Source organism: Micropterus salmoides, unplaced genomic scaffold, assembly GCF_014851395.1.
Source record: "Micropterus salmoides isolate LMB-PRFRI ecotype aquatic unplaced genomic scaffold, ASM1485139v1 Ms_hic_scaffold_20, whole genome shotgun sequence".
Taxonomy (NCBI): Eukaryota; Metazoa; Chordata; class Actinopteri; order Centrarchiformes; family Centrarchidae; genus Micropterus; species Micropterus salmoides.
Genome location: NW_024041151.1, coordinates 2,260,330 through 2,280,184, shown reverse-complemented (window position 1 = coordinate 2,280,184; position 19,855 = coordinate 2,260,330). Strand labels below are relative to the sequence as shown.

At 45.1% G+C, this 19,855-nt stretch overlaps 1 protein-coding gene across 1 annotated transcript in view; it reads right to left on the bottom strand.

Moving 5' to 3' along the window:
* Window positions 1–4,295: 4,295 nt before the first annotated feature.
* Window positions 4,296–19,855, bottom strand: part of LOC119914959 — a 29,465-nt gene continuing 13,905 nt past the window's right edge. The window contains exons 3-5 of the mRNA XM_038734506.1: window positions 6,277–6,606; window positions 5,245–5,327; window positions 4,296–5,123 (exon numbers count right to left, since the gene is read on the bottom strand). Of these exons, the coding sequence (XP_038590434.1) occupies window positions 5,019–5,123; window positions 5,245–5,327; window positions 6,277–6,606 (518 nt within the window). The 3' untranslated portion in view covers window positions 4,296–5,018. The remainder of the gene's footprint in view (window positions 5,124–5,244; window positions 5,328–6,276; window positions 6,607–19,855) is intronic.

Genomic DNA, 19,855 nt, shown 5'->3' with positions numbered 1-19,855 from the left:
GGCGTCATCTGGCAAGTAGGTGGCGCTGCAGCAGCATCTAACTATAATTCATTTGATCATCTTAAGAAGAAAACAACTTGTGAACACAGCAGGAACCCTGCAGAGTCCTGCTGCCGCCATGTCTGACTATTCCTCTTTTAGTTTATGAATCACTTCCTGTCTCTGTGGTTCCCGTTCTTTGTCCTTGATTCTTGGCGTTTCTCAGTCTGCGTTCTTGTCTGGACTCGTGTTTTTGTAAATGTAAATGCTCCGTACTGTATAGCACCTTTCTAGTCTTTTTGACCACTCAAAGCGCTTTTACACTACATCTGCATTCACCTGTCACACACATTCATACACTGAGCCTAAGTGCTCAAATGGAAACTAACATTCACACTCATTCATACACTGGCGGAACAGCCGCCAGGGGCAAATCGGGGTTCAGTATCTTGCCCAAGGACACTTCGACACCGACCTTCCGATTAACGGCAAACCCGCTCTACCTCCTGAGCCACAGCCGCCCCGTAAAACGTCATCAGTCGCAGCCCGAGTACTGTTCCGGTTCAAAATGCCGCTTCTAGCCAGGTACAGTCAGATACCCGGACGTGTTCCTGCTCCGTACGTTTTACCCAGGATACATCGGGTGGTGACTCGTGTGGACAGCCGAGTATCCCAGAATGCATTTCGCACCACCAAGCAGCAGCAGCGGCGGCGGAGGAGAAGACTCCCAGCTGTAAGTTATAATACTGCTGTTCTTCTGACACTGAGTTCAGTTTGAAGAGGCTTTTAGACAGGAATATAGTTTGAGCTTTATCTGTGCTCGATTTATCAAAATAGAGCTGAGATTAAAATCTGCTACGTAGTTTTGGGAGATGTGAGGTCCCGCTAGTGGGACAACCAGGATCCCTCGCCAGCTAGCAAGATGAGCGGGCGGTCGGCGCTCATGGTAACCCGCTGAGAACAGCCTTTGTTCAGCAAGTCTCTTTGAAATGTGACACAGTTGAATCTCTGTAGTGGTTAAACATGAGATATAATTAGTTTGGGGTCTATCTAGGGGCCAATCTTTGCTCTCAGAGACTGAATCTGTTATTTGTGTCCAGGAAAACCGGTTTGGGTGAGGGGAACGTTAAGGTTCATAACTTTATATTTTCATTGAGCCACGTCCACATGCGTCTGCATCGAGTTTCCACCATTTTGAGTTTTGTCCTACAAACTGTGAGCAGTCGTCAGCAGATGTGGGTCAGAACATCTCTGGACTGAGCCGGACAAAGGTCCTTTTTAGGATTTTGCGTACAGGTTTGCTGCAACTGGCCTTTAAAGTCTGCTCAGACGATGTGGGCGGGGCTTCTGATACCAAAGCCGTCAGATCTCCTGAACGCTTTGTGCTGCCGCAGCCACATTTGGTGGACGTGTAGACATGATGTCTGACTGAGCGTGACGAGTTGGTGTCATCTGGCCAGTAGGTGGCGCTGAGGTTCATAACTTTATATTTTCATTGAACTGGAACTTTGTACTGAGCGCTGATTTTGTACTTTTGGCCGAATCGATTGCTCGTCTTTGTTCCCTGTTGTACAAACCTGTTCTACTTGTTAGAAAGGCTGTTATTGTGCATTAAAACTAACATGATTTAATCAAGGGCCAGCTGAGGAACCCCGGGCCCTGATTGACTGGCGGGCGGCCAATGAGTAATGAGGATTGATTGTGAGTGCTTGTATCATTGGCTGTATATCTGGGGTTGGCTTGGAGCCAGATTTGGGCAGTCTCCATCCATGATGATTAATATCTGATTGAAGTCAGTGTGTCACTCCTTGTTGATGTGTTTGTTTTGCCCAGGGACTTTGTTCCCACTTCTGGCCTGGCCATAAATACCAAACAGGCCAAAGAGAAGTGGAACGAGCTGAAAGACAAGTCCAAGGTGACCTGCCTGTGTCTCTGCTTTGTATTATATAGCCAGTGGCTTCCTGAGAGGCAGTGGCCAGAGGAGAGGAGAGGGAAAGGGCAGCCACAGCTCCAGCAGAGAGAGACCACTTATCTTACCATCACATAGTTGAGGCCCCTGGCATCACAGAGGCCCTGCAGCAGCACTAAGGGGAAAGGCTTTCTGTTCACACAGCATTTCTTCTGTGGCTCTGCAGGAAGAAGAATCCTCAGGGATGCAAACTCGTCACCTTTCCGGTGAGATTCGCCTCTCAAGAGATTTCAGAGCCAGAAGTGTCCTTGGCCAGAAACAAAGGATGTCAGCGGGAGTCCCTCGCATCCTTTCCATGATGCTGTCAGACACCTGGTATAACAGTCTGAGCCTGTCCGCGCCAAAAGGAAGCACTTTCTGTGGACGCCATTTTGAAGGGCGAAAAAGGGATCCAGGGCAGGAAGTGAAAGGCAGAATGGAGGAGATGGAGGAAAGCCCGTACTGTGCTGGTTATTGTTTCCTCATTCTGTCGTCCCAGGCATCATGTGTGAAACCTGGAGTCGCTCAGTTCATTCTGAAATTATGGCTGAAAACCTCTTTGGAGGTCACTTTGACCTTTGACCTTTGAGAAAGTGTCACCTACTCAGTGTGAAAAGCAAAGAGAAATTCTGCTGAAATAAGCACTTCCTTAATTACTAAATGATTCAATGTGATTATGAAAGAAGATAAAACCTGAATAAAAAATGAAGGAAATTCCTTCAAAGCTAAATTATTCTGAAATACACCAAATGAATTCCAAAAAGGTGTTTTTGCTCCCATTTGTATAATCGTGCTGGTTTTTAGTCAGATCTGAGCTAAATGTGCTCCTGCTGCCAAACCATCGAAGGAACAAATGTTTTCAAGGTCCTGGAGGAGGAAATCTTTCTCTCTACAGAAAATGAGCCATGTCGACCACAAGGGGGCGCTAAAGGAAAGTCAGAAAGTTCATGTCTGTCTAACCAGATGAAGCTGGAGTCAGAACAGCCTCTGATTTTTAACGTTGGACTTTGTCTGCTCGCTACACGACTCTGATCTCTGTGTTTCTGTATTTTTCTCCAAACTGCACCAAATTAGCGTCAGCGGCCCTCGATGCCTCCAGATCTACAGATCCAGCAGCAGGAGGCTCTGGGACACGTTTCTTCTCTGATCTCAGGATTCACTTGTTCACGTGTCACCAGATGTGATTTGCACATCGAGTGTTGTGAAACCAAATTCAGAGGATCTGTGCCGACGCTTCACTTTTATTTGAATTTAATATAGAACAGGACTCGGCCGACATTGTTCCAGAAGGACTTCCAGATCGGCCTGGGTCGGCGCGGCTTTGCTTCTGAATTGTGCCGGGTGTTTGGACCCCGATACTTAGTTTTAAAATGAAACTATATATTTGTGAGGAATTTTTAAAGAGTGGCGTCTTCAGAAGGAACCAATGGGCTTTGTAGCGACAAGCGGCCCTTCTGCAAGGAAAGCCCGCTCTCTCGGGTCACCAACTCCGGGCGCCCTTAGCGCATTATGACTTCAGATAGCACTCAGGAAAAAGGGCGACCTCTGATAACGAGCTAGTTTCAGTACTAGGTACTGGCCTGAGCGTCTGTACTGAATGTCTGACTCCAGATTCAGAAGTTTCCTGGTCAGCCACTTCACTCCTCTCTCACTTTAGGTTGCAGAGAGTAGGGCCCTGAACACATCACCTGGAAGGAGTTCCTTAAAGGAGCAGTTTGCTGCTGATCTGTAATGAGCTGTGTTAATGTCGGCAGTGTGGATGTTAAAGTAGAAGAATACTAACTTACCAGTCCGGAAGAGGAGGAAGAAAATGAAGACAAAAAGAGACGAAAAACTCTTTCTAGTTTCTTCAGCGTGCACCCAAAGAGAAACTGATTTATTTTCAACAAATGCAAAAACAGAAGCCCCCAAAAGTTCCCCCTTTTCTCCTCTTTCGCCCCTTCTTTATTTTCCCCTAATTCTTCTTGAGCTCTGGGGTCAGCAACTGAAATAATAATGGGCAGGAAGGACCTCAACCCTTTTCCAAACGTTCATTGGCTGCTATAAGTTAGCCATCACACTGATTGGTTCTTACATTCTCACCTCACATCCTTCCTCTTCTTTATAGGTACCGTACACTTCCTGCCAGTAGTTGCAACACCCCTTTGCTCTCGTCACAAATGAACAAGAAAAATATAAAACACATCATGTACAAAACTGTGATTGTGTAATCTTCTCATTTCCAAAGCATCCAGAGCAGATACAGCAGGTCTCAGTTTAAAAACAAGACTAAATGAGCATTTCTTCTCTTCTACATCTTAAATGCATCACACAAATGAAAATCACACACAAGAAGCAGAAAAGACATCAATCATGGGTTGTCACCACCTTTTTTAAAGAAAAACCTTCCTTCTGTTCTTTAATCTCAAAATGATGTTGCTTTCATTTTCACAGTGGCTGCTGACGTTTAGGCAAATAGTGCCTTCTTTCCTGATTAAAATGATTATCTTGATGTCATCAGGGAATGCATACATGAGACGTCCTTACAGAAGACAAGTCTTAACGTTGACTAAAAATGATAGAAGCGTAAAAAGTAAAACTCTTGACCTTCCCCTCTGCATCACACCTTTTTTCACACCTCCCCTCATGTGCGCTAGATACACAAATGCGTCGTCAGGGACGCTTTAGCTTTTGGTTTAATTTACAGCAAAAGAGTGGACCTTAGCTTCCTCTGTACTGGAAACTAGCGTTATTTTGAGACTTGAGACATGTCTGTCCGTACCCAGACAAAGGTTTCTAGAGGCAAAGATGAGGTCCGGCACAAGAGATGCAGAGATACAGGACTTATTAAAGAAATAAAGACAGCATCTCAAATTAAACATCTTTCTTCAAATGTTCTACTTTTGTAATATGAGCTCAGCAGTTAACCATTATCACTCTGAAAGCAAATCATGTTACTATATGGCTTGTAAATGTGTCAGGCAGTCAAACTGTGTCTGTGAAGGCCCCCCAAGAACCAGAACCAGAGGCTTATCCATCACTAGAAAAAGTAAAATCCTGGACTGAGCTGATGGTGGGTTGTGAGGCAGCTGAGATGAGCTCCTTGGAGGTCCTACTCTGCTCCCTGAGCTCCTTCCTCTTCAGCTGCAGAAACACCCGGGTTATAATAATCCAGCTCGATGTCCTCCTGCCTGCCCGGCTTCTGCCCCCTGCTGGCCTGGAGAGACATGACAGCACACACATGTGAGTTAGTGCATCACTCCTCCTCTTCTTCAGGTCAGTAAACACAGAGCGAGTGCTTCATCTCAGGCCTCTAAACAACAGACGTGTGTCAGTACCTTACGGTAGAAACAAAGGGCAGCGATCACCAACAGCAGAGTCAGCGGCAGGACGACCACTTTGATGAGAAGACCTGTTGGATCTGATCAAACACATGGACAGACATCACATCACACACCATCATGAGTCCATCAGCTCCCATTAAACACAAACTGTAGAGACCTGAAATCTCCCAAAACCACTTCAGTCCGTCAGGAATCTCTATCAACACATATCTGAACGCAGAATCTGGAGAAACAAGCAGAGCCGTCGCAACCAGAGAAGAAGTTCAACTGCCTAAAGCCTCCAGCTGAAAGGGGGTCCTCGAGAAGGGCTGATTATGTAGGCCTACTTGATCCACAGCAATGACACCTGTATTAGCACCTTTTAAATACTATGATCAGTCGTAAGCCGGAATTCCCCTAACGAGGCCCCGCCCACTAGTTTGCAGCGTAGAAACCTCATGTGGGCAGTGCCCACCTGTAAAGAGCTTTGTGGTGGCAGAGCGAAGAATCTGGGGGCAAGAAACAAGCAGAGGGGCAAAGAAGTTCAACTGCCGAAACAGTTTATAGTTGTTTTACACTAAACAAATATAATTTATTGTGCTTAAACGCAACACAAATCCAGCTGCTGCCCTTACAGCCAATGAGAAGGTGGAACAGCGTTGTCATGGCTACCAGCTACAGGTGTGCTGGAAGCTGCAGTGATGTTGACAGGTACGCGTCCTGCGTCTCCGAGTCATTAAAATATATATTTATAATAATATATTTAAAATGTTCAGTTCTAATCCTGAATTTATTCTAGTTAACGTAACGTTAATCGTGATTATTTGAGGGTTCATGTGTTTATCGTTGTTGTTGGACAGAAGTAGGAGAACATGGTCTGGAAGCTGAATAAGCAGCGACATCAAGTCTGTCATCAGAAACTAATCAGTAGATCTCTGCAGCCTTTGTAATGAAGTTCGACTCTGTTTATGTAGCTGTCATGATAAAGAGTGAAATCAATAAGAAGATCTGTGAAGGTGACGTTTCAGCTGCTCTGCTTCAGCTTACCTGAGACAGTGAGAGACAGCCGACGGCTCTCAGAGGAGAAGTCATGAGAAAAAACATGGACGTGATAAACACAGCTGTAGCTTCCTTGGTGGGCGGGCTCTGCGGCAGGAAACAGGAAGTGGGCAGAGTGATTGACAGCTGGCAGGATGTAGTTGTGTGATGTGATGGAGGAGGTGAAGGCGAGCTGGAAGGAGCCTCCTGGGTACTGTGGCTGGATGGAGCAGCTGATGGTGAAGGTGGAGCCCCTGGACACCTGAAAGCCCTGCTGCTGGGCCTCGGAGACCCCGTCCACGGAGGAGGACGCAGAGATGTTGGGCTGAAGCAGCAGGTCTGTAAACACACAGATGATGAAAGGTCACATTCACCCTCCGTTCAACAAAATGGCCCCTGAAGAAGGAAGTGATGTCACAGGTCTGACACGGGGAACAAACATGGAGCAGAGCGATGACAGACTGTAAAAGGAGGGACTGGATCCACCTGGTGGGACGTCCCCAAACACAGAGACAGACAGACAGACAGGTTCCTCCAGGTGTGTCCTGTCAGGTGAAGCTTCCAGAAACAAGCCCACCTCTCTACACTTTAGGACGTCACTGTCCTGGAGAACTTTACAGTTCAGTCCAATGGAAACCACTGAGACACTGAGACAGAGGAGAGGACACACTGGAGACATTACTGTCATACATGATGTCATAGATGATGTCACTGATGGGTTTACCTGAGCAGGTGAGATCCAATGGAGGAAGAGGAACCTGATTCTACACACTCCCTCAGAGCAGATCCAGACTGAACACAGTCGGTACTGATCCACCACACAGGTCTGTCTGAGGACTCCTTTCTCTGTCCTACAGAAACAGCAGAGCCACAGTCCAGCTCTCTACAGGCACCAGCTGCTGTCTTCAGGGTCCAGTAAGGGTCAGGGTGATCGTTCCTCACTGGTCTCCAGTCTCCCTGATGTTTCAGCTCCAGTGTTCCTGCACAGCGACTGGCTCCTCCCACCAACCTGACATCATCAGGCTCTGAACAGAAACCAGAGAGTCATCAGTAAAACAATAAAGTGAGTTTCATCAGAAGAGAAATGAAGCAAATCAAAGCTGCAGCTCCTCTTCTACCTGAGCAGGTGAGTCCAACAGCTTTTCCAGGTGAGCAGGTGTTTCTAGCTGAGCCTGAGCTTCTACAGTCCAGGAGAGCAGACTCATGGCCTCCACACTGGAACTCTTTGGTCCACATCGGAGCCTCCACTTCTCCATAGAGCGCCCCCTGGAGGACTGAAGGAGCCCCACAGCCAGCTCCCTACAGACCACCTCTGCATCCTGCTGGTCAAAGTCAGCTTCACACACTGAGGACCACCTCTGGTTAGACTTCACCTCCAGTCTGCCTGAGCACAGACTAGTCCCGTCCAGCAGCCTGACAGAGTCTGGAGGGATAATAGAAGATGAAATAGAGATAAAGACAGCAGACACAAAAGAAAAACATGTCATGAAACAACAATTCAGTGATTCAAGGTGGACTCAGCACAACTCCAACATCAGTTCATCATTAACAACAGAACACATCTTTCTACCAGCACAGACTGCAGCAAGTTCACCAGCACATTTCCATTTAATACTCTGTCACACTTGTTCTCCACGTCTGAACACTTTCAACATGTTTCCAAACAACAGCACAACATCATCATCTGCAGATTTCTCTGCTCTGTTCCTTCTGCTCAGCTACTCCACAATCTTTGCTCTCACACAAACAAGTTCAACACTTTTCATTCTGTCTTAATGTTCTAAGAAGATCTGGAACCCAGAAGAAAAGCTGCTTAGAAAATGCTCCAACAACTCTAACAGGGATAGGGGCTGGACTCTCTCCTTTGAAGGAGCTGCCAGGGTGGAGGACGCCACGTGGGCGTGGAGATACTGACGAGCCCCCGGCTGAGCTCAGCTGCTCAAAGTTGTGGCCAGTAAGCAGGGTTGGGGAGTAACGGATTACAGTGACGGCTTTACGTAATCGGGATCCAAAAACAGTAGCTGTATTCCGTTACGTGGCACACCTGAGGTAGTGTGAGCACATTTCACCTGCTTTCATACAGGTCGGTAAACTGTAAATAACCCAGAACTACTGACTTTATAACATCAGGCTTTACTAACGTGATTGTTTGTTAAACATTTAGAGTGTACGATGATTTCTGACATGTGTAAAGAAAGGAAGTCAGTTTGTCCTGTCAATGTTTTCCCGCGATGATGTTTAAAGTTTATGGTGGGAAAGTGTTGTGACGGCTCCTGTTAACTGTAGATATTCCAGATGTCTGTTTGATAAGATGTTTATAATTAATATACCTTGCCAAAATGACTGACAGCAGGTACCTGAATATTGATACGTCTGTTTTCTGCTAAATATATGGTTAGAACATGTAACATGAGCATTTTCTAGTTACATTTCAGTGGACTGTGATTATTACAGAAGGTTAATGTCAGTGTTGACACATTAAAGGGGCAGTACGCCTCAACTTAACTTAGATTAGACGTATATTAGACGTAAATGGTAGTGTTTAGAGCAGTTACATCCTGTAAGGAGAAAAAATCAGTAAAATGAAAAGTGCACTATACACATCCCATCATTAATGTTACCCATGGGGGTCCCTCATACGGTTCGAACTCTGGGCCCGTCTCAGATGAACTCACGGCAAGCCGTCCCACTTCTGACACCATATGCGGCCAGAGGCGAGAGCAGTCACCCTGCCCAGATTCAAATCCAGGTCTACAGGGTACCAAACATGCAACTTTGACAGCAAGGCCAAAGAGCCAGGCTCGTTGGTATGGCAGTCCAAGCGCTTACTCAGCTGTAGTGAAGGTACTCAGTCACAAGCATGCAGTACAAATGGTGGAACCAAACTGAAACGGGTCACAATCCTTATCCTTGGAGGGGAGGTGTCGCTTATCTTTGAGTAGGACTCATTGCATTGACACTATGGGATTTTGATCACACAGTATCTGTGGAAGGGAAAAGGAAATATTTTGTCTATACCAAAGCAATATTACCTCTAATTAACAACCACTGTCAGATTTTTCATTTTGTTTAAAGTTGCTGAAACACAATATGACATCATGTATAACTGTTCTGATGATGCTAACCGTTTAGGTTCCGGTGAAGTGGTTTTCCACAATGGACCCCTCCCAGTTATTGCCCAGTTCTTCCAATACAACATCATCAAAAACATTGATGATGATGATCTGCCTGTTGATGAGCCGAGAAGTAACAGAGCCTGAAACAGTTTTTCTGCGTTTATTGCAGGATTTCTGTATGAAAGTGTTTGTGTTTTGGATTCTGCTCGCTCATGAGTTCAAGCGAGCATACGTAAATATGCTTTTATTTAAGCATATTTATTAAAAGTTTAATTAAGTAGATATTTATTACCAATTTCTTCAAACTATACTTTTGAGAAGTATGTTAAAGCTCAGGAGAATATATATTTAATATACTTGTAGTAAGCATGTTCGGAGTATGAATGTACTATAAGCATACTATGTGAATTTCTCGTACATTTTTAGAGCCTTTAAGAGCACTTCTTTTTGACCTAGGGTGACAAAACATGAGGAAACACGACACTGGGTTCACAAGAACATTTCACATCATTCAACATCGATTATTCTCAGGATAAATGTCAAATCATTATTTCTTTCAGGTTAAAGGCAGATTTTTGAGTGAAAGTTGAAGAAACCAGTTGATTAATTGTGGTTTTAAATATTTTTATGCTCAGAACAAACACTTGATGCCAAACAGTGGAAAACCAAATACAAATCTGATACAAACATTCAAAACTAGTATGATTAAGTAAAATCTTTTTTCAGTCCCTTTTCCTCAACAACAGAAATATCTTAATAGAAAAGATGAGTGCTGATTTGTTTGTGATTCAAATGAATTAAATTAAACATTTATTAAACATCTGTTACTTTGCTACTGAGGAGAATTATATCCTGATAATTTACATTATTGTTTTATTGCCCTGCTGGTCCTCCCCATTCACATGGGGGATTGTGTATCGGCTGGTTCTAGGACTAAACTGTTTTATTATAACATCAGATAACAATTTACTGTAAAGCTTACCACTAGTGAAATATTAATTTCAGTTGGAAAGCAATTTTTTTCTGTGGGTTTTCATTTATTTAAATCCTTGTGTAAGAAAAATGATCTACATGCTGAACAGTCCCTAATTAGTTAATGCTAGTTCTATTTCGCCCTCTAAGGCTGTCTCTACTGGGTTTACCTCTTCAGCGCGCCTGCTTGGCACTGAGAATTTTAGTCTCCGGTGCGCGGCGTTCCTCGGACCGGAGAACGGCAGCCGAGCGCTCACTCTCGGTTCGCTCTAACAGAAAGCTCGCCATTCAGGACGAGGAGGTGTGGCGGTCCACTCGCTCTCTGGACGAAGCCCTTAATCTGTTGTTGACGGAAGAGCGGAAGTTGGATGGCTCCACTCTTCCCATTCACGGGTCTCCGAGCGGCTCCGAGCTTCCCCGTTCCCACCTCCGATGACCGGCCTCGACGCTACTAGGTTGCCGCGGCGAGGTAAGCTATCGTTGAGCTAACGGATAGCGGTCACTCACATGCGGTCTGCCTTGATCAGAAGAATAGAATATATAGTATGTCTCCTAGCTGTCTCCACACAAGTTTCTAAGGTCGAGGACGGTCAGGGGCGAACAAGTGGCCCAGGAGTTTGTCCCTGGTCAGCCCGCTCTCCAGACAGAGCATGTGTCGGGGCCTCTGGGTCTTTACAGACCTTTATTCCTGCATTCTTGAGTTTTATCCAAGTAGAGAACATAAACTAAATGAGCCTTTAAAATACATCTTCAAAACTAGAAACTCCTCTCTAACTCTCCTGAAGTAAAGAAATCATCTCTGCTGAGCCCTCGAGTACAATAAATAAACAAAAAGCCATATCATCATCAGTCTTACCATAAACTGCTGCTCTGACTCTGTTATTGCCCTCATCTCTGCTCTGTCTCATGTTCACCATGGCAGAGCTTGTACTGGTGTTGCTGGCCAGCGGCGGGGAGAGTACTCAAAATCTTTACTCAAGGAAAAGTACAATTACTTCCAAAAAAGTAAAAGAAAAAAATGACAACCCTACTCCAGTAAAAGTATATTTAATAATATATTTCATCTTCTGTGCAACAGGTTATTTCCAGGGAAAGCAATCTGCTTTCCTGGTTAATTAATTAGTAATTGAATAATTAGTAATTTAGCTGTTTAATACAACTATTTTCCTTTTTAAATCTCCATGAACTTTTTGATAAGATCACTTTAAAATATCAGCTTGCTGCCCAGCCACGATTGTTTAATTCAATTCAAACAACTTTATTTATCCCTGTAGGGCAATTCAGTTTTAGCCTACCAGTCGTATCAAACAAGACAAGACGACAACAATCAATCAAGCACTGAGAAACACTGCCAATAACATCATATTGCATTTAGGCACCAGAACAAAGCAGCGAATACCCAGGTCACAATACATGGACTAAGCAGGGACCATAGTTCAAAGAGATAAATAAATAAATAGATAATAATACCAAGTAAATAATAAATAGAGGTTTACGATGCCTGGCACATGTCTGGTTGCCGCTGTCAGCAGTATTTAGAAGCCTGATGGCAGAAGGAATAAAATAATTTGCATATGTTTTCCTGTTGCCTTACGGACATGCAGGAAACCAAACCTGTTGCTTTGCAGCAGCACAGGCAGACGAAACAATCTGATTATTCCTAAAGCATCTAACTAATCTTTACAAAGAATAATTGTGGCAGTAACACGGAGCAGCTCGTTGTTGAGGCAGGTAAAGCTGTCACTGTCGGAGATCAAAGTAACCAACCTGTGTGAGAGAAAAGAACCGGGCTGATGTCCCTCAGAACAAAGTGATGATCTTTCCAACAACAGGATACTGTGAAGATATCAGAACAGGGCTGGACTGGGACAAAAAATCGGCCCTGGCATTTTCGGACCAGGCGGCCCGCTGAAGTCAGTGGGACACCAACACACCGTCCTTCCATTGAAGGGCTCAGATTAGGGGAGTGACGAAACCCTTAGCCCAGGAGGCGTAACATTGTACAAGATTGGGGCCATGACAACAAGACAAGAATATATTTTAATAGGCCGACCATTTAAGAATAAAAATGTGTTGATGAAATAGTTGATGGGGGGTCTGGGGGTCGTCCCCCTGAATATTTGGGGCATTAAACACTTAATTTCCTGCATTCTGGAGACATTTTCTGCACCAGGGAAGCACAAAATGCAGGTGACAGGTGACAATTCAGAATATAAAAATAGAATAGACTATAATGCAGTAATCAGTAGCTTCTTATTGTTTCCAGCCTAAGTTTTTTTTTTGGCCTGTTAAGGCCCTTTGTAATAGAAGAAAAGGAGCCAGCAGAGAGGGGGAATAATCCCAGACAAAACTTTATTTCCACCATTAATCTACAAGTAAAAAACTTGAATATTCTCTGACATTATAGTCACACACTTATGAGAGAAACTTCACTTTGCAAGGCTGCAACATCACACACGTCTGCCGTATAGTATGCATGCAGTGGAAAGTTACATTAAACTTTGCAATAGGATTTAGCAGTGAGGAAATACTCCTGAGTTTAGCTCACAATCACTACCATGCACCTCACAGACTTTGCCGTGGATCGGGCGTATTCAGAAGAAAACACCAGTGATTTTAGATTTTTTTTTACATTTCAGGGAATTTCTGATTTTTGTTCCTGTAAATTGCACACTTTCATCTAGGATTTTTTTCTCGGTTTATTAACCCCTGGCTCCGTATTTTTTGGACGCGTAAAATATTCAATCTAAATATGTGAAAACAGGAGAATTCAGTTACATCTCAGAAACTGTCCCGTTAATTAATTAAGATCTCTTCCCTAAAATCCCAGGCTGCAGGGCTCGCTGTATGAACGTGATGCTGTTGTGTTCAGAACTTCATTGCAGCGGCAGTGGAACAAGTCAGGATGAAATCTAAACATATTTTATGAAGTGGTGGTATTAATATCCTACTTCTCATCATTAACATAAAGTACAGAATTGGTGTGGAGTCCACGTGCAGGGTAACCTTGAGTTAACCACCAACAAAACCTGCTCGTGGCAGTTTAGAGATGCAGAGTAATTGCCATGGCAACAGACCTCTGGTAACACCTGTCCACCTTTTGTAGTACGGGTTAATCAGGAAGTTACCCCTGAAGTTACCTCGCTTCGTAGTGCAGGCCACAGCAGTAAACACAAGACATGAACTAAGGTACACGACTAAGAACTAAAGCTGATGATACACGGGGCAACTTTTTGAGCAATGTTTCTGGGCAATGTTGCTAGTGGCAAGTCCGACTATGTTTTGAACGGATAGTGGCGGTGTAGGGCGGGTGAAGGAGTGCTGGGGGAAGGGGATTACGGTAGTAATCCTTTTTTTTTTAAAAACCTGTCATGCCCAGCAGCCTGGTAGAGAGTATGATGACCTGGATGCCATATTGTGCCAGACAGCTTTTACTTTAACAAGAGAGTATTAATATACTCCTTTGTCTGTTTTATTATATATTTATGTATTGATTTGTCACCGGGCCGGACAGGGGGACAGACACGGGGATGGGGGGGCACAAACAGACAGCACAGAGAGAGGACAACACCTGTAAGAGAAGGGGGATGGAAGGTGGGGACAACAGGGAAAAGCAGTGGAGCAATTGCAGAAAGCAACGAAACCTGCAATAGAACAGAGAGGGGGGCTTGGGGAGGAGAAAAACAACAACAAACAAACACAAACAAAAACAAACAATAAAAATAATAATAATAGTAAAAGACAACCAGCCGAACAGCAGCAATGAACAGCTGACATAGTAAGACAACTAAGAGAAAAATGAAAACAAGAAACAGTCACACACACTAAATAAGCAACACAGCACAGCCACGAGAGCTGGAATAATTAATTTAAATAAGTAACTGAAAGAAAAGCATCAGGAATAATTCTACCAGGGACAACCTAAGTTTGTTTGTGTCTATGTGTGAGACTGTGTGTGTCTGTGCGTCTGTATGTGTGTGTGTACATGTAGGCGCGCATAAGCCTGTTAAAGAATGTAGTTGTTAGTGAGAGTGGGGCCACGACTGTGCCACACTTACCTCAGCAACAGGCAGGCAAGAACCCCAGTAGCCAATAGGGGTGGAACGCAAGAAGCGTAACCCGCGGAAGAGCAGCGCCCGGACCAACTGCAGCACCCACGTAGACCAGTGCTCCCCCCCCAACCAGCACCCCACCGCCGCACAGCGAACAACCAAAATGCCCAAATGCCACGCAATCATCAACACCAATGCACAAGTGACGAGCCCAACGCGCACACTGTGCAAGCACGGCGACACCCAATGCCCAGCAGTCCCGCGTGTGAGGTCGGGCAAACGGAACAACACGACAGCGAAAGCCAGCGGAGAGAAACACCAGCAGCAAGTCCCAGCCTGGCAGCAAATGCGCCGCATAGGTCACCGTGCAGCCGCCAATAAAATCCGCCGTCCCCCCAACCGCTGGAAAAAACTAAGGGCGCCGGCGCCAGCCGACATCCCCCATGCCCAGCACGCCCCCGGGCGCCGTGCAACACCAGCCAAACCAGCAGCGAGGCAAAATCAACCAGCTCAGCTCCATGCCACCAACCCACCCACCCGTCAAGGGCCAAGAACTCCAGGCACAAGCCCAGAACAAACTGGAGCACAGCCCTGCCCCGCACCCACACTGCACATCCCGAAAACTAACTATATACCTCAGTATCCAGAGGGGTCCAACAACTGGCCAACGAAGCAAAACAGGGACGCAAACTGGTCCCTCCAAGCCAACGAGGAAATACCTCCCCCGGACTCCATGCACAAACTAAACGCCCAGCAGCCGTTCAGAGACCCTGCCCAGGGAAAAAGCACAATGCATCAAGATGCATCGACAATCGTCCCACAATCCCACCGCAGCCCTCCAAACCGCAACCGGATCAACCGGCGCAGAGACCCCCACCCCCAGAAGCCAGGGCACCCCGCAACCCCCCAAAGCGCAAAGGACCCCAGACCGCATGTCCCGGGGGAAACTGTACCCCGCCCCAAGGAAGAACAGCAGAAGGCCGTGCCGGGAAGCTCCCTGCCGCCAGGGAGCGATAACGCGGGAGAACCAGGCCAACGGTCCCCCAGCCCAGCCAGAGTCATCCCTCCCCAGAATGCAGGCAGTGCCAGCAGCCCCCGAGGCCGATCCCATCCCCGGACAGGGGCCCACCCCCCCAGTCAAGCACCCCCAAGGAGGAGCACCAAAACCTACCTACGGTAGTAATCTTTACTCATTGCTCTGCACCATTGCTCTAAAAGTTGCCCTGTGTGTCATCAGCTTAAGACACCGAACTAGGAACTAAGATACGAGACAAGACAGATACTAAGTAACTTAAAGATGCAGATGAATAATAAAGGCTACACAGAGGCTAAAGCAGAACGATCAAAATCAGATTAATTAATGAATCTGGAAGAGAAGATAAATTGACATCTAGCAAACAGAACCCAAGCATTATGGTACAGATCTAACACATGAGAGACAGGAACAGAACTGAACAAGTACTAAGGCACGAGATAACAGGACCGATCAGACCAGAACCACCACACAGAACAAGCAGAAGCCAGAACCAGAACCACGTAGACCAACTCCACAAGACATAAACAGACAGGACCAAATCTAAACGCAAACACACACAGCAAGAAGACTGGATACAAGACGACAGACAGGACAGAAACCCAAAACACAACGGACCTTAATGACAGATACAGAACTGACAAATAAACCAACTCACAGGAAACTCAGGACATGATCGTGACAACCTTGTACGGCAGTCAGTATTTCAAATGTTCTGTTCTGAACAGAATGCTTAAAACTTTTAATTTCAAGCTAAAAACTATTCCAGAGCATCAAAGACTACGTCGGCATGTGGCCCTCTTCATTTCTAAGAGTGTCCCTCAAAGTATCGACCACATACTCCACAGCTGTTATTGACATGTCTGAGCACCCAGTGTTCACCTGATCAACAGTCAGGGCCACAGTGCTGACTTTGTAGCTGCAGCATCCTGTGCTGAGTCTTCTGGCTGGCAGCTTTTCTGCACAGTTTGCTTCAACTTTTTAAGGTTTCCCTCATCCAGTTTGTTTTTCAATAATAAATACATAAATGCCAATTTGTTTTTACTGATAGGGGAGGAGCTGCTCTAAAACACAGGAGGCCTACAGCAGCTTGCAATATTTCCCCTGTGAAAGCCTGAAAGTTGTTAAACATTTTTACAACTGTTTAACACCAATTCATGGTCAGGTCAAAATTCAACTAAAAAGCCAAAGGAGTCTTTTCTGAATTTTAACTCAGCCTGTTTTTTGTTTGTATTTGTTGGCACACAATATCAGCCAGAACATTTTAAATATGGCCTCAGAAACACGTTCTCAGTGTTGACAGCCTGTTTTTTCAACAATTTAATTATGTTTCCTTCTTTTGAGGACCTCATAAAATGTTCTGCAGCCACAGATTGTACATTCAATGCCACTGAAAGTATTTGTGTGCTGTGTATGTTGAATAAATGTTTAGGACTTGTGTGGATTCTCTTCACTTGCATTAAACAATGGGAGTGTTGGATGTTACACACTGGAATGTGTATGGAGAAGAAAGATTCACACAGTAAATAGCACACTGGTAAATCCTTCTTTTGGCCAGATGGTGACATTTCTGAGGTGAGTTTGTTGTCAGAGCTGCTAGAAACTGACAGCAGTGTTAGAACCAGGTTAGAACAGAAGGGCATGCAGGTTTAACTCTGGGCTGAGGGTGAATGATGAAGGTGATAACTAGGCTGCAAATAAGACATAAAGATAAAAACCAAATGAAATGAACAACAATAAATACATCTATGTCAGTAACCTGGATTCAAAACAGTTAATAAAGACACAGTACAGGCCTTCTTTTAAATCCTGCCACCTGCTGGTAGAAAGGGGGAACAGCTTGGTTCATTACGGTGGAAACCACATTAAATATGAATTTAATATTAAAAATATAGCTTCTTAGGTTAACCTATATTAGCCTACCAACTGTACTGCACCAAACAAGGCACTTAAAAAAACGTGACTCTTGCTGTTTACATGAATAAATGCACAATATTATAGTGCATGTAATCATACTGTTGCTGACGTATTTCTCTCGGTTTGTTTATTTATTTTCATCTAAGGTCGCCCTGGTATAACGTTAGTGCTGCATAATGATAGAGATCTGACCGTTCTACAAGCTCAGCTTTTATTTTAATGTGTTTACTATTACTTCCGGGTCACCTGGCCCACCTGCCTTTATTTTCTCAATGTCTGTCTTCAAACGGAGAAATGAAAAAGGAATTTCAAAAAACAAAATGGGACCGTTGTTTGAATTTGGTTTTTCTGTTTGTTCGTTTTTTGGTTCAAATGAAAAGACAAACTATCAGAACATACACGGACCCACTCCCCGCCCTGCTGCAGGCGTCCTCGCTGCTGTCTTCAGGTGGGCTGTAAGCAACAGCAGCACAGAAGAAAAGTCTGTGATATTGATCCTCCGCCTGCAACCCAGAAACCGATCTCAGCATGCCGTACAAGGATGTCTCAGTTCCGAACATGTACCTCAAAGGCCGAGGATCGAGGTGGCTTGTTGAAGAAGTTATAAGCGAGGATATACCGACGTATCCTTTGCAGAAGTCTTTCGTCAGCCGGGACGTTTGAAAGAGGCGTTAAGAGAGAGACGCTGTTTACACACGAGGCTCAGAAACATAACTTAATATTTAAATCTACCAACACGCCGACAGGATGGGTCAGGATCTGATGTTAATTCAGGTGTTCTTCTACAATTCCAAAAGGTCTGAGACAGTCCAGGTTCATACAGGGAAACAGTTTAGAGTGAAGCAGCCGTCCTCCTTATCAATGCTGAACCCCACTTGTACCGAGCTACCACATGCCATCAGAGCAGGGGCGTCCCTCTCTGACTTCAAGAAGCTCCTGAAAACTCTGCAGAGAACACTTCCTCTGAAAACACCTCAACCTCTAACATGCACTTCCTGTGCTCTTCTTCTGTCTCCTTACAGGTCTCCTGTATTGATTGCACTATTTTGTTAACTCTTACTTCTTCCCCTACGTATTTACCCCACTGATGCCGTACGTGCTATCAGCTCTCTTAGTATGTTTTGTCAGTTGTAGATCTCTTATTGTATCGATGCTTGTATGGTGTTCCTCAAATGTAAGTAGCTTTGGTTAGAAGGGTCTGTCAGATGAATAATTTAATGTAGATGATGTCACTGATGGGCTTACCTGAGCAGGTGAGATCCAGGATGGAGGAAGAGGAACTGATCTTGCACAATCTCTCAGAGCAGATCCAGACTGAACACAGTCAGAGCTGATCCACCACACAGGTCTCGTGAGGACTCCTTTCTCTGTCCTACAGAAACAGCAAACCACAGTCCAGCTCTCTACAGACGCCAGCTGCTGTCTCCAGGGTCCAGACAGAGTCAGAGTAACTCACTGGTCTCCAGTCTCCCTGTTTCACCTCCAGTGTTCCTGCACAGCGACTGGCTCCTCCCACCAACCTGACAGGCTCTGAACAGAAACCAGAGAGTCATCAGTAAAACAATAAAGTGAGTTTCATCAAGAGAAATGAACCAATCAAAGCTGCAGCTCCTCTTCTACCTGAGCAGGTGAGTCCAACAGCTTTTCCAGGTGAGCAGGTGTTTCTAGCTGAGCCTGAGCTTCTACAGTCCAGGAGAGCAGACTCATGGCCTCCACACTGGAACTCTTTGGTCCACATCGGAGCCTCCACTTTCCATAGAGCGCCCCCTGGAGGACTGAAGGAGCCCCACAGCCGAGCTCCCTACAGACCACCTCTGCATCCTGCTGGTCAAAGTCAGCTTCACACACTGAGGACCACCTCTGGTTAGACTGGTTAGACTTCACCTCCAGTCTGCTGAGCACAGACTAGTCCGTCCAGCAGCCTGACAGAGTCTGGAGAGATAATAGAAGATGAAATAGAGATAAAGACAGCAGACACAAAAGAAAAACATGTCATGAAACAACAATTCAGTGATTCAAGGTGGACTCAGCACAACTAACATCAGTTCATCATTAACAACAGAACACATCTTTCTACCAGCACAGACTGCAGCAAGTTCACCAGCACATTTCCATTTAATACTCTGTCACATTGTTTCCACGTCTGAACACTTTCAACATGTTTCCAAACAACAGCACAACATCATCATCTGCAGATTTCTCTGCTCTGTTCCTTCTGCTCAGCTATCCACAATCTTTGCTCTCCCACAAACAAGTTTAACACTTTCATTCTGTCTTAATGTTCTAAGAAGATCTGGAACCCAGAAGAAAAAGCTGCTTAGAAAATGCTCCAACAACTCTAACAGGGATAGGGGCTGGACTCTCTCCTTTGAAGGAGCTGCCAGGGTGGAGGACAGGAAGTCAGTTTGTCTGTCAACGTTTCCCCGCGATGACGCCATGTTGGCGCTTCGAAATACCGGACGTTTAAAGTTTATGGGGGAAAGTGTTGTGACGGCTCG